This window comes from Aquarana catesbeiana, linkage group LG06, assembly GCF_042186555.1.
Source record: "Aquarana catesbeiana isolate 2022-GZ linkage group LG06, ASM4218655v1, whole genome shotgun sequence".
Classification (NCBI taxonomy): domain Eukaryota; kingdom Metazoa; phylum Chordata; class Amphibia; order Anura; family Ranidae; genus Aquarana; species Aquarana catesbeiana.
This window is the reverse complement of record NC_133329.1, coordinates 95,682,373-95,696,216: the sequence shown is the minus strand read 5'-3', so window position 1 is coordinate 95,696,216 and position 13,844 is coordinate 95,682,373. Positions and strand designations below refer to the sequence as shown.

The window sequence follows — 13,844 nt, the reverse complement described above, 5'->3', positions numbered from 1 at the left end:
TTCCTGGAATCCACCTGCCCTTGCCCAGGCTGGCAGGCAGGAGAGTGTGCTCATCTGAGAAAACCCCTTCTTCCTTCCTGAAGATTCCTGGGATGTATGACATTAAGTCCTGGCAACCGCATAGCATCCCCTGTCAGTCTGTTCCACCAGCAGCTCCCCCTGGATTACGTGATGGAGGCTTCCACAGCCTTGCCCTGACCGGCCAGCACCCCGAGTCAGTGAGCGGCTTGCTCGCAGCCTGTCAGCAGCTGCTTGGTAGCCAGTGCTTGTGGAGACATTCATCCATTCATCCTGTGGACAATCCATCTACTCTGGTGCTCGGATGTGACTCTGTTCAGGGCTCCATACAGGAGGACTTTAGACGCTTAAGTTTCATCTACACTTGTAAAATTATTGATTTTATTTCTTTCTATTAAATAAGCAAATGTTATTTGCACCCTGAGCCTGTGCGCTCGTATCTCTCTTTATATTATGACATCATTTGCCTGGGCATGGAAAGCAGGAAGTAGCTAAAGAAATGTGAAAGAAGGTAGAAAACAAGTACATGTGATATACTTTCCTATCTATTACTAATGCCAGCAAAATAAGGATTAAAATTAGTCAATGTTGATTCAGAGAGTGCAGTTCCACTTTAAAGAGACACCATCGCCTTGCCCGTGCAGGAATGGTTAAAAGTGTCTTTGGAGAGGGCATCTATTGACCCACCATATATTTCCTCTACCTGCTATCCCTCACAGCTCCTTGCTGTTTTGCAGTCATCACAGAGATTGTCTGTTGGCGACCTGGGGAGTGGTAATATCAATTCACCAGTCATGTGACAGTGCTGGGCCAATGAGCTGTGAGTGGGATATTCTACTCTCTGCAGCTGACATACACATAGAGGTAGGGAGGCTCAATACATCATTCACCTGAAATAGGCAATATATACATGCAGCCAAGGCGGAGAATCCTCTTCCTCAGCTCAATCGACCAACAAAGAAAGCTGTTTTTTGTGTTTGGACGGAACACAAGCTCATCCCTACTGGTAACATATACTTGTAGATTGTAAAATGCATACTGGCAAAATTCCAGGTTCATACTTTTCTCTTTAAGGTGAACTCCAGGTAGATATAAACGACACAAATTATTGTAGTTCTGTTTTTTATAAAGCATCAATAAATGTACTTTACAAGTAGTGTGAGTACCTGAACTGGACTTGGTAATTTCCTGAACAGCAAAGATCAAACAGGAAGATGCAGCACAAAGAGGCAGTCTGGTGTGTTGCAGTGCAGGGAGCATGCTGATGGGAGGAAAGAGCAGAGTGATAGAGAGATTAACTCATCAGGCTTCTGCTTGTCTCTTTACTGTCCAGAGTAAGATCAGACCCCTGTCCCTTCCAGACAGGGCTGTGCTGTATGACAGAGCTGTCTAAAACTCTGGATAGGCAGAAATGTCTGATTCTGAAATGTGTCTTTTGCTTTTCTACAGATTCTGCTACTCCTACCACAATCACAACAACTCCAACAACTACAAGAACCACTACTAAAACTACCTCCGGAACAACTCCAACAACTACAAGAACCACCCCTACAACTACAACCAGAATGACACCGACGACTACAATAACCACTACCACTACTACTGCTAATACTACTACACCCACTACTACAAGAACCAGGGTCATATACAAGAGTAAGGAAATGTTTTTTTTATTAACTGATTTGGTAAGGAAATATTAGGCTCGGCAATGTTTCCTACATCAACTCACTATCCTGCACCAAAAACTGAAACATCAGACTTTGGCTTTTTAAAGTGTATGCGAGGCCAAAACATTTTTGGATAGAGCAGTGAATGGTTAAATCACATATAGGGTTATTTTTTGGTGCCCATGTACTGGGACATTGTTTTTCATTCCCTGTTCTGGAGACACAACAGAAAATTAGAGGAAGTCTCGCTAAAATGAAAAGAATCTCCTCCCTAGAGAGATGTCTTAGGAAAAGATGTGCCCAGTGGAGAATATGTCCCCACTTCTTGCTGTGGTGACTATTTTAACATTTTTGATTTCCTATTACTTTCTGTCCCAGTGACAGTGGCCACCATGACAAATAGAAGGATGAATCTTACCACCAAGGACGCAAACCACAATAAAAAGCCGACAAAGGGCTTTATCTTACCTATTCTGTCCAAAAGGAAAAACATAAACTTTAGCCCAAGATGATAAGAAAAACAACAAATTGTAGTTTTGCAGCTAATAAGTCTTTACTATGGTGGCTGCATTTATTTTTTCTGGGCCTGTTTTATCTTTATTTTCACCTAGTGATCCTGCTAACAAGTTAGGGTGACAACACTCACTTACTGTACTATATCTATTGTCATCCCAGGGCAGGAACTGTGCTAGGCCTACAGAACACCACCCCCTCATCTTATCTTTAGTGCATAGGGAAAGAGAGTGTTTTATAGTTCACAGTGGAAGTCAGGACAGTACATAGCATTGTTTGAGATATATCATATCAGTTCTGTAAACAGGAAGTTACAAGGACACAACATTACTAGATACTCTTTATGCCCTAGGCTGGGGTCACACTGTTGCAAATTGGATGGGGGTTTCCTGCATCCAATTGGCATAGCAGGAGATTTTGGCCGGCTCTCTATGGAGCCGGTTCACACATCTCCGCAGGGGCTCCGGGGCGAATTGCACAGGAGCCCTTTGTGTCTTTTGATCCGTTTCAGGTCCCAATTCAGCCCAGAATTCGGGCTGAAATCAGACCTGAAACGGTGAATGGAGACGCACCGGACTCCTGCTGTGAGCCACTGCGATCTCTAGTGTGAACCGAGCCTTAAAGTGGTTGTAAAGGCAGGTTTTTATCTTAATAAATTCTCAATTCAATTTAAAGTAATTTAGCCAATCAGGAGAGAGAGGGAGTGAGGCTTAATGGAAGCTCGGCTCGGGTGCCCCCATAGCAAGCTGCTGGCTGTAGGGGCACTCGATAGGAGGGAGGGAGCGAAGAGGGACCCAAGAAGAGGAGGATCCAGGCTGCTCTGTGTAAAACCAACTGCCCAGAGGAGGTAAGTATGACATGTTTATTATTTTAAAAAAAAGAGACTTTACAATCACTTTAAAGTAGAAGTATAGGGAAACTTTTTTTTTCATTTTGAATAGAGCAAGGGAGGGTTATAACCCATTGGTTTATTTATTTTTTTGACATTTGGAAAGCCACTTCTTGCATAGGTACTTTAGGGAGTTCTGACAGTACTAGGAGTTCTTTACTGCAACTACAAAGATGTGATATGCTACTTCAGTGTGTCTGCTATCCAGCAGCATCCTTGTTTTATAGGCTTTTACTATAGTGCAGGTATAATGTTTTGATAAAAGCCTGCTGCTAAATAATATATACCAAATCTATAAAGCTATGCCATGGCAGTTGAATATAGAGCCAAATACATGTACAGCTGTTATAATGAGATGTTTTGTATCTCTTCCAGATTGTGGTGGTGTGCTGACAGCCCCAGAGGGAGTTATCTATTCACCCAACTTTCCAAACAATTACCCTGATAATGTCTACTGTGAATGGAACATCACCACCACCTCTAGGGTAAGGATGTGCAATATATCCAAATAATGTATAGATCGATCTATCTCTTTAAGGGAGTCATTTAGCAGAAATGTATGTCACAATGAAATAGCTGATTTTGCCCATTGGCAAAAGAATAAGTAGGGGGCATTTCCTGAGCTGCTGAAAGAAAAAAAAATAAGAAAAATACTTTTTGCCCGCGCTATGGCCGAAAGACGGCTACAGCGTGGGCATAGCTTGCCAGGAGGGTGTCCATGGATGTCCTCCCGTGATCACGCTGCCCGCACGCACACGCTCTGGGATCGCTGAATCCTTTGGATTCCGCTGTTCACAGATTGAGGAAAAGGGCCAATCACAGCAGCCCTTTACCATGTGATCAGCTGTCTGCCAATGGCAACTGATCACAGGATTTAAACACAAGTCGGTTAAGCCAGAGAGAAGAAAGCCGATAACCAGCTTATGTTAAAGGGACATCGGCCCTGATAATCAGGGCACTGATTATTAGTGTCCTTATTATCAGTGCAGTCCCACCAGTGTTGCTAATCAGTGACCACTAGTGCTGCCAATCAGTACCCATCAGTGCCTCCTCATCAGTGTCACCTACCAGTGCCGCCTATCAGTGCCCATCAGTGCCGCCTATCAGTGCCCATCAATGCCACCTATCAGTGCCCACCAGTGCTGCCTAGCAGTGCCACCTCTCAGTGCCCATCAGTGCCGCTGCCTATCAGTGCCCATCAGTGGTGCCTATCAGTGCCCATCAATGCTGCCTATCAGTACATCCTTATTAGTGCCCACCAGTGCTGACTCATCAGTGCCCATCAGTGCAGCCTATCAGTACAGCCTCTTCTACACACATTAGTTAAGGAGAAAAATGACGTATTTGCAAAATTGTATAACAAACTGGGAAAACATTTTTTTTTAAACATTTTTGATCTTTTTTGTTTGTTTAGCAAAAAATAAAAAACCCAGTGGTGATTAAACAATACCAAAAGAAAGCTCTGTTTGTGGGGAAAAATTGCTAAAAGTTTCATATGGGTACAGTGTTGATGACCATACAAAATTGTGACAGCGCTGAAAGCTTAAAATTGGCCTGGGCAGGAAGGGGGTAGAAGTTCCCAGTTGGCAAGTGGTTATTGTTGGTAATATATTCAGGTAATATGAGCAAGGCATTACAGCCAATAGAGTTTATTTTTTTATATTTTAAAGTTGCACTTCTGTTTTAAAGATCAATATTTTTGTTTGTTTATGAAACTTGGTTTATTTATAAAGATGTTATATATCACAATGGCTAAATCTGTGTCTGTAGTGCATGTTCAAACCTTAATACCATAAATAATAACATGTTATTAGATTTTTTACTCCATGAGTATATAATGAGTTTGCCAATTCTTGGGAAATGCTTAAAGTGATTGTAAAGTCTTGTTTTTTAAAAAACAAAAATAACAAACAGTGGGTTTGCACAGCCCTGATCCTCATCTTCTTGGGTCCCAAACCGGCGCTCCTAGCCCCTCCCTCCTGTCAAGTGCCCCACAGCAAGCTGCTTGCTATGGGGGCACCCGAGCCGAGCTGCAGCTCCGTGTGTCCATTCAGACACAGAGCTGCCGTTCGGCCCCGCCCCCTCTCTCCCCTGATTGGCAAAATTACTTTAATAGACAGCTGCGGGAGCAAATGGCACCGCTGATGTGTCTTAGCCAATCTTGAGGGGGAATCCTGGACTGCCGAGGGATTTGTGGACATCGCTGGACAGAGAGGGGGCTCAGGAAAGTATTAGGGGGTGCTGGGTCGGCTTCTACACACAGAAGGTTTTTTATTTTAATGCATAGAATGCATTAAGATAAAAAAACACCTGCCTTTAAAACCACTTTAAATAATGCATTACAATTTAACTAAACCCATTAGATTTTAGTCGACTAAAATTTACTGGAGATTTTGGTTGACTAAAATACGACTAAAACAATTCAGATGCCTAAAATATGACTCAAATCAAAATGGCATTTTAGCTCTCATTCACATTGAATGCTGCTTTGAAATCGTGCAACTTCACTTGAAATCAGCGATTTCAAAGCCGAATGTCGGTGCGACTTTACTGACATCTGTGGGACTGCATGCACAAATGTCTATGCAAGTTACACCTGAAATTGCCAAAAGTAGTGCAGGAAATACTTTTTTAAATCAGTGCGGCACCACAAAATCGGCTTTGCAGCGATTTGAACAGCTCCATTGCCAATGATAGGATGCGACTTGTCATGAGACTTAACCTGTCAAATTGCATGACAAGTCTCACAGGTGTGAACGGGAGGCTTTGTCAAAAGGCTAAAATACGGCTAAAACTAAAATGGCATTTTAGTCAAAAGACTATGACTAAAACGAATTTGAAATTTGATGTCACAATTAACACTGTAGCGTAGTTTAGTTTAATTGAATTAGTTCTCTTTGTATTTGGTTTTTTTTGCGTGTATTTGATTGCTACTGGAGTACCAACGTTATACATTTTTTAAATGACTTTTTTTTTGCTATATTTTTCTCTTTCTGTGGAAAAAAATATTTTTCTTCTGAGCACTCCCCTCTCTTTTCTTCTATCTCATCATACAAGATACCTAACATATGAAATGTACATCTGTTTCATTCCAGATTAAACTCACCCCCACAAATTTTGACATGGAAGGCTACATGTACTTGTGTGTCTTTGACTGGATTTGGGTCTACGGTGGAAGTTTCCCGCAACAATGGTGTGGACAGATGTTACCAGATCCCATTATATCTACCGGGAACTTCATGCGGATTGTTTTCAGGTCTGATTCAGGTCTCAATAGGAGAGGATTCAGGCTCATATATCAACCAGGTAAGCTCAGTTCCCATTTTCTGTTCTCATTTTTATCAGTTTAGGTCTTTGCCTAAAGCAGCCTATTTCATTGTTCTCTGTTTTCCCAGTTTTGGTACAATAATCCCAGCTTCAATAGTCATGTTTTAAGCCATGATTCAAGGACAAGGCATAAAATGTTTGCCAAGCCAACCCTTTTTTTTCTTAGCTTTGGATAGAGTGAGAAAAGAATCAATCTCCTTTAGGCTTTTATTGCTCCCTGGCTCTCCCTCATTTCCTGCCTTGCTGACAATTTCTTACCAAACCAAACTATTTCCTCTGAACTTGAAGCCTCAACCCCAATACTGGTCCTAAGCTTACTTCGAAAATATTCTAATTGTAGTCCCTAAACTCATTTCTATGCAACGCATATAAAACCTAATTACAACTGTTGGACAAATGATGTGAACTAAATCTTTAAGGGGGCACCTTACAGTATTCCCCACTGAGGTTCACACCTACATTTAAGGGTGATACTGGGGTAGATTTACTAAAACAGTAGAGTGCAAAATCTGGAGCAGCTGTGCGTGGTAGCCAATCAGCTTCACACTTCAGCTTGTTCAATTAAGCTTTGACACACAAAACTAGAATCTGGAAGGTTTCTATGCAGAGCTGCACCAGATTTTGCACTCTCCGGTCTTGGTAAATCAACCCTACTGTCACCTTGACCATGCAGGATAGGGTAGCAGTGTCTATGCGAAGGACATACTTTAAAGCTAATTTGGCTGTACTTTTCCTGTGGATCTCAGGAGTGCAGTTAGTTCTGCACTCCTGTGACCCATTTTCAGCAGACAAAAAGCTGAAGCCCCCTGTTGGCTGAGGTCACAGAGCCGGTCCAGGCTCGGGAAGTATTGTGACCATATGGGCAGGATCTACCTACCTGCCTGGACTGGCACCTGGCTCAGGCTCTCAGTGAGCCACTGAGAGCCTGAGCCAGCCCCTCCCACCCCCTCCACAGCCCAGAGTTCTAGTGAGCGTGGAGGGGGGGCAGAACAGAGAGTCGATAGTCACCAGCCCTCAGCTCACGGAGCTGTGAGAATCAAGCAATCAGCGGCGTTTGATAGCTTGGTTCTCAGTCTTAGAGCCGATGGGGGAAAGTTGCGGCATTGGACCGATGCTGCGTCCACCTAGGTAAGTATGATTAACAATAAAATAATATTTCCCATACTTCTATTTTAACTAATTTATACTAACATTACCTGCGCCCTCCTGCAGCTCCATGCTATGTTGGCGACGTGGGTTAGCAGTGACACTACTACTCTGGTCAAGTGACAGACAATGTATGGGCTTAGCAATTGGCTGTTAGACCCAAGGAGTATTACAGAGATGTTTATTCAAAACTAGAAATGATGGGTATGTTCCTATGCGGAGCAGCAGTGAGATGTGAAGGACTGCAGGTGAGTATATGGGGGTTGTTAGGATGCCCATTCCAAAGACACTATCACTTTGCCCTGTGTGGGTAACAGGACAGGGTCTATTTGCAATATATATATATATATATATATATATATATATATATATATATATATATATATATATATATATATATATATATAGCCGTTTGGTAATTAACATTATATTAATAACTACAACATTTTAGCCAAGAGAAAGAGTTAATTAACCATTTCCTGAAGTATTGAGCTACAAACTTACATAGGGAAATTAAGTCTTTATAAAATAGGGAACAGCCAGGGCCTAATTCAGTTTAAATTCTTCACCCATCGAGGGCCTAGGAAAGGTGCAAACGGGCTGCATGTGATCCAAAAAACACCGGTTCCACAGGGCTGCCCCAGACCCAACCTATAAAATCTGAAAAAGAAAACCTTTGTCATGTCAATGAACAGTAGGTGCCATTCTGATTGTCTCTTGTACGTATCACTTTGACCACGATTGTTCGGTGGTAGTTGACTCGGCTGACACAAGAGTGTAGAGGACAGCAGATATAAAAGGGTTTATATCTGCAACACAGAATTATTGTAGAGGTAAACTACAATTGAATGCCATTTAGTGTGCTAAAGCACTGTGTATCATATCCCCATCATCAGAAGCCTTTGTGGCAAGATGTACAATGCAGGAACACAATTTGGAGAAAGGTACAGAACATTGTTACCTTATAACAAAAAGTGCCTGAAGTAGGACTTTCATGGCGGGATCACCAGGTTTTAATGAAATATGTTGTTTTAAACATAGTAAACATCCCTTGGAAATTCCATTAACATTATATGATTTTATGAGATTTAAGTGATTAAGTTTACATCTACTTTAAACAAACCCTTCCTCTTGCAGTATAAAGCATGAAAAGATCTGTGAAATCTGGCATAGAAAGAACTTCTTAAAAACCTCAAGACCCTCAAGACTGACGGATTTCAAGAAATACGAATTTAATTTCAATAATGTGGTATTTTTTACAGTATCGTGTGTTGTTATTTTTTATGATTTTTTTTTTAAACTGTTTTTTTTCTTTGAATTAAACAAGTATTTGTATAAATATAACTGAGTTGATTCATTAATCAGCTAAATCATCAAATAGTCCAAATTTGTACTATTATTTGTTTAAAATCTATCCAAAGACAATTTTTTTTTTTAGATTTCGAGTGGCGAGGTGTTAGAACCCTTGTCAAGTCTTTATTGCTGTCTATGCCTTGTAAAGTAATGAAAGCGAGGGTAAATATACATTTTTGAGTTGCCGCCAGTACTAGAAATAGAAGGTTATTCTTCACATTGAAATAATATCACTTTCGGTTGAGTCAACATGACAGTAAGGCTGGTCATACATTATACAAACTTCTTTTGCAATTGTTATTTAGATTTACCAAAACCATATATTATGAGGTCACACCTAAACACATTTGAATTGTATGCAGACAGGTAAGCCCCTGTACTACATAGTTAAAGCAGTTGTATACCCGGAAGAATAAAAAAAAATTAAAAAATCTGTAAGACAAAGGCATAACGAGCTAGTATGCACCGTATATTGAAATGAAATACTTACCTTAGAACGAAGAGCCGGCATTGCCTCCTAGTCACCGCTGAGGGAGCTGCCATGTGTCCCTCTGCGTTTCTTCTGGGTTCGCGGCTCCGGCGCTGTGAATGGCCAAAGCTGCGACAAACGTCACACCCGCGCATGCCCGCGGGAGCCCTCTTTCCAGCAAGGAGCTCTGATTTTCTGGCAGCATCTGCCGGACTTTCAGAGCGCATGCACCGCTGATGTCAGCAGCTGCATGCAAGGTGAATATCTCCTAAATCTTATAGATTTAGGAGATATTTATTTTACCTACCTTAAGTCTTATTATAGGTTTATCTGTAGGTAAAAATGTGAAAGTGGGGTATACAACCGCTTTAAAGGTAAATCTAAAGGAAATTGAATAAGAAAATTGCATAATGTATGGCCAGCTTAAGTGAAGGTAAATCCCCACAATGAGACACAGATGGCAAAATAAGTATTTTAATCCAGCCGCTGCTCTATCCAAAGAAAAATTGACTTTAGTTTTATTTTAATGAGTATGGTTGAGGCAGACTGAGGGCATAGGAAGCCTCATTTGTGATCTAGGAAGTATGTATCACCTCATCTGAACCATATGCATCAATCCAGGTAGACCATTATTTAATCCAGGTAGACCATTATTTATCGAACGTCTTTTGACAGTTTCTACTCTTATAGGTTAACCTGTACAATGGTAAAACTGCATTCACCAAAGATTTCCAACTATTCAGCGTATGTGAAGTGGGCTGCTTCCATCTCAGAAGGAGCTCCCTGCGTGCATAATAAAGTGCAAAAAACAAGAATAACTTTATATAGCTAGTAGCTTCAATATCTTCCATAATTCCCAACAACACCATTCGTGGGTCTATGGTCTAAAATCAAAAAAATCGCACCCCCGGCCCTTTTATCTCAAAAATGGTCCAAAAGGAACAAAATAGCACTACAGGCCCTTTTAGCCCGAATGCGGTCCAAAATAACCAAAATCGCACCCCTGGCCCTTTTAGCCTGAAAACGGTCCAAAATGACCAAATCGCACCCCCCGGCTACTTTTTCTTGAAAGTGTTCCAAAATCGCACCCCGGCCCGTTTTTTTTTTTTTAAATTCTTTTTATTGAAGTTTTTCATTTATACAATAACCTCTAGGCCGCCAACATGGCAGAGCCCAGATTTGGCCTCGCAGGGCCCAACAATGAATCTTACCCCCTAATTCCCGCAATTCCCCCCACCCCCCCAGAATACCCCCTCCCCCCTCCCTCACTGTCACAGCCCAATTCCAATTCAAATTAGCTAACGTATACTTAAAACTCCTGTAGTATGAAAGTTGTTACACCGCCGGGTCAGAGTGATGTATCACATTATACTTCCCCAATCCCTCGTTCTTCAAACAATCCTCCCATTTCAATGTTTATTAGCGTTTCCTCACAATAATAAATTACCATTTACCAGTCATTGTTCAACAGTATATTAGTATGAATTACCCTAATGTATTTTCATCTCCATACCATGCCTGCCATACCTTGTCAAATTTATTTTTACATCCTCTAGCTTGATAGGTAAATTTATAATAAGGCATCATATTATTCACCAACTTTTTCCAAAATGCGACATCTGGCGCTTGGGGATCCTTCCATTTTAGTAGGATGGCCTTTTTGGCGTAAAAAAGCAGAATAGTGAGCAGTGTTCTTAAGGCTCTGGTCTGTACCACCTCTTGTACCAAACCCAACAGGCACACCTTAATATTTGATGGAATAGGTATTGTGAGGAGGCCCGAGATACATGAAAGGACCTCCTCCCAATATCTTTTTATTTGTGGACAGTCCCAGAAAATGTGTCCGGCATCTGCTGGGGAAAAAGTGCATCTCCAAAACTCCGCTGATGTCAGCCCAAAAATTTTTCCTAATCTTGCCGGAGTGTAGTAACTCCTGTGAAGGAATTTGAATTGAAACAGCCTATCCCTGGCTGATACCAGATGCTTAAATGGTTGATCCCATACCTCCTCCCAGTCCTCCCCCTGGAGCTCCGGAACTTCCATTTCCCATTTACTTCTGGTCTTTGCTATAGCTTTTGGTGTAATTTTGAAAAATTCTTTGTATGATTTGGAGAGGGGTTTGTCCAGAGTCTCCTCTGATAGCATTGACTCAAGATTGGATGGCAAAGACTCTACTTTACGTACCCTGAATTGTGACTGATAGGCATGTCTAAGTTGTAAGTAACGGAATAGATAGGCGTTTTCTAAGTTGTGTCTTGATTTTAGCTGAGGAAACGTCAGAAGATCTCCAAAAGCTGTTATGTCACCTAATGTCTTAATCCCTTTTATTGTCCATATCATGGGGTCAGGTATATTGTAAAAGTGCTGTAGCATAGGATTCATCCACAGCAGCGTTGTGGGTGAATGACCCTGAAAGCTTGGGGATGCCAAGTGAATCGCCATGTCCCATGCTTTTATTGTAGCCTTCATAGTTGTAGTCAATGGTAATTCAGACTTAAGCCCCCTGAACAATGCCATACGTAAGCTTTCATAGGACCCCAGGTGGGCCGCTTCCAACACCGTGGCTGCGTCCCCTTCGTCCATGATTAGCCATCTACGAGCAAACACCATCTGCCCTGCCAGATAGTACTTATGCCAATCTGGGAGAGCCAGACCCCCCTCATCTCCCGGTACCTGAAGCACCTTAATCCCAATCCTGGGGAGTTTTGGAGCCCATAAAAAGGAGTCCACTATACCATCTAGTTGACGAAAAAAAGATTTTGGTATCCACACTGGAGCATGTCTCAAAAAGTATAGTATCACTGGCAGGACCTTCATTTTGAGTAGGCTGATCCTGCCTATCAAAGACAATGGAAGTCTGGACCATGCCTGTGTTTTTTGTTTGAGGAAGGCTATCAGTGGGAGAACGTTAAGGGACATGTAATCTTCTATTTTTGCTGTGATCTTTACCCCAAGGTATTTCATAGACGTTACCCATTGTAGCGGGAGATCTGGGTCAACCCCTTCCTTTGCTCTCTCATCTAAAGGAAGTATTGAGGACTTGTTCCAATTCACTTGTAACCCCGAAAACCTGGCAAAATCATCCAGGATTTCCAGTACCACATTTAGTGAATTTTTCGGGTCTGACAGAAACAGGAGCATATCACCTGCATAAAGTGCAACTGTTTCATGTATGGTGCCCACTTTAATATCTTGTACCCTCCCGGAGACCCTTAAGGCAATGGCCAATGGCTCTATCACAAGGGCGAAAAGGAAGGGGGACAAGGGGCACCCTTGCCTCGTGCCCCTTCCTATTTCGAAAAACGGAGACACCCTCCTACCCATACGGATCACCACCTTGGGGTTACTATATAGTAGTGAGACCCATTTTCGAAATTGTGGTCCAAATCCCATGACCTCCAACACCTTACTCATGAATTGCCAATCTACCGAATCAAAGGCCTTTGCTATATCGAGAGATACCACTATTTTTGATTCAGTGTCTGTGGAGGGAAGCTGTAGATGTGTAAACAGTCTCCTAAGATTTGTGTCTGTCGATTTTCCTGGCATGAAGCCGGTTTGGTCTATATTCACTATAGTCTGTATAACCTGGGCCAGTCTGGTTGCTAGTACTTTGGTTAAGATTTTTAGGTCTGTATTTAGAAGGGCAATTGGACGATAGGATGTACATTCTGTCGGATCCTTCCCTGGTTTTGGTAGGAGAATCATATATGCTTCCATCATTGAGTCAGGTAGTGAGGAGTGCTCTAGACAATGTTCCAATAACCAATTGAATCTACCAGCTAGTTGTTCAATGTTGGCCCCATAAAAGTCCGCGGGTATACCGTCTGGCCCCGGGGCCTTATTGGGCGGGAATGCACATATTGCGGCCTCTATTTCTTTTTTTGTTATTTTTGCCTCCAGAATGTTGCAATCCTCCTCCGATAATCTAGGTATCTGTAGATTTCGCATTACATTGTCCAATTCCTCCCTGTCATATGGAGGAATGGGAGAATACAACGACGAGAAGAAGTCCACAAATTCCTGCATGATAAGTACCGGATCACTGACCAGAGTCCCATTCCTATTTTTAATAACCGGGATGTGAGCCACTGGAGGGTGATCCGCCACCAACATGGCCAGGAGCTTCCCATTTTTATCTCCCTCTGCGAAAATTTTGTGTGCCCTCTGGGATACCTCTATTTTGTCTGTCCTTTAACCTGCAGTGACAGACGTCTTCTGACCTCTAGAAGGGATTCAAACAATTCCCTCGATGGGGCTTCTGCATATGCCCTGGCCCGTTCATTCTCTTCCTGTTGGATATTTTTATATTCCTCATTTTCATTTACCCTGGCAGTCTTAATAGCCGATATGGATTCCCCTCTGACTACCACCTTATAGGCGTCCCAGACCATTGGTGGCTCTGCCGTATCAACATTGCACTGCCAGTAGTTTTTTGTCGCCTCTTCCAGCTGGGCAGCAA

The 13,844-nt window shown here is 42.1% G+C and overlaps 1 protein-coding gene across 2 annotated transcripts; it reads left to right on the top strand.

The window, feature by feature from the left end:
* Window positions 1–842: 842 nt before the first annotated feature.
* Window positions 843–8,790, top strand: LOC141147659 (tumor necrosis factor-inducible gene 6 protein-like). Of its 2 annotated transcripts, none has more exons than XM_073634881.1 (5): window positions 843–882; window positions 1,468–1,671; window positions 3,463–3,572; window positions 6,183–6,393; window positions 8,698–8,790. In XM_073634881.1, exons 2-5 carry the CDS (start codon window positions 1,584–1,586, stop codon window positions 8,700–8,702), a joined length of 414 nt encoding a protein of 137 aa, XP_073490982.1. In that variant the 5' UTR covers window positions 843–882; window positions 1,468–1,583; the 3' UTR covers window positions 8,703–8,790. The 2 variants fall into 2 exon arrangements, with proteins under 2 accessions (XP_073490982.1, XP_073490981.1); XM_073634880.1 differs by having other exon boundaries at window positions 847–1,024.
* Window positions 8,791–13,844: the final 5,054 nt, after the last annotated feature.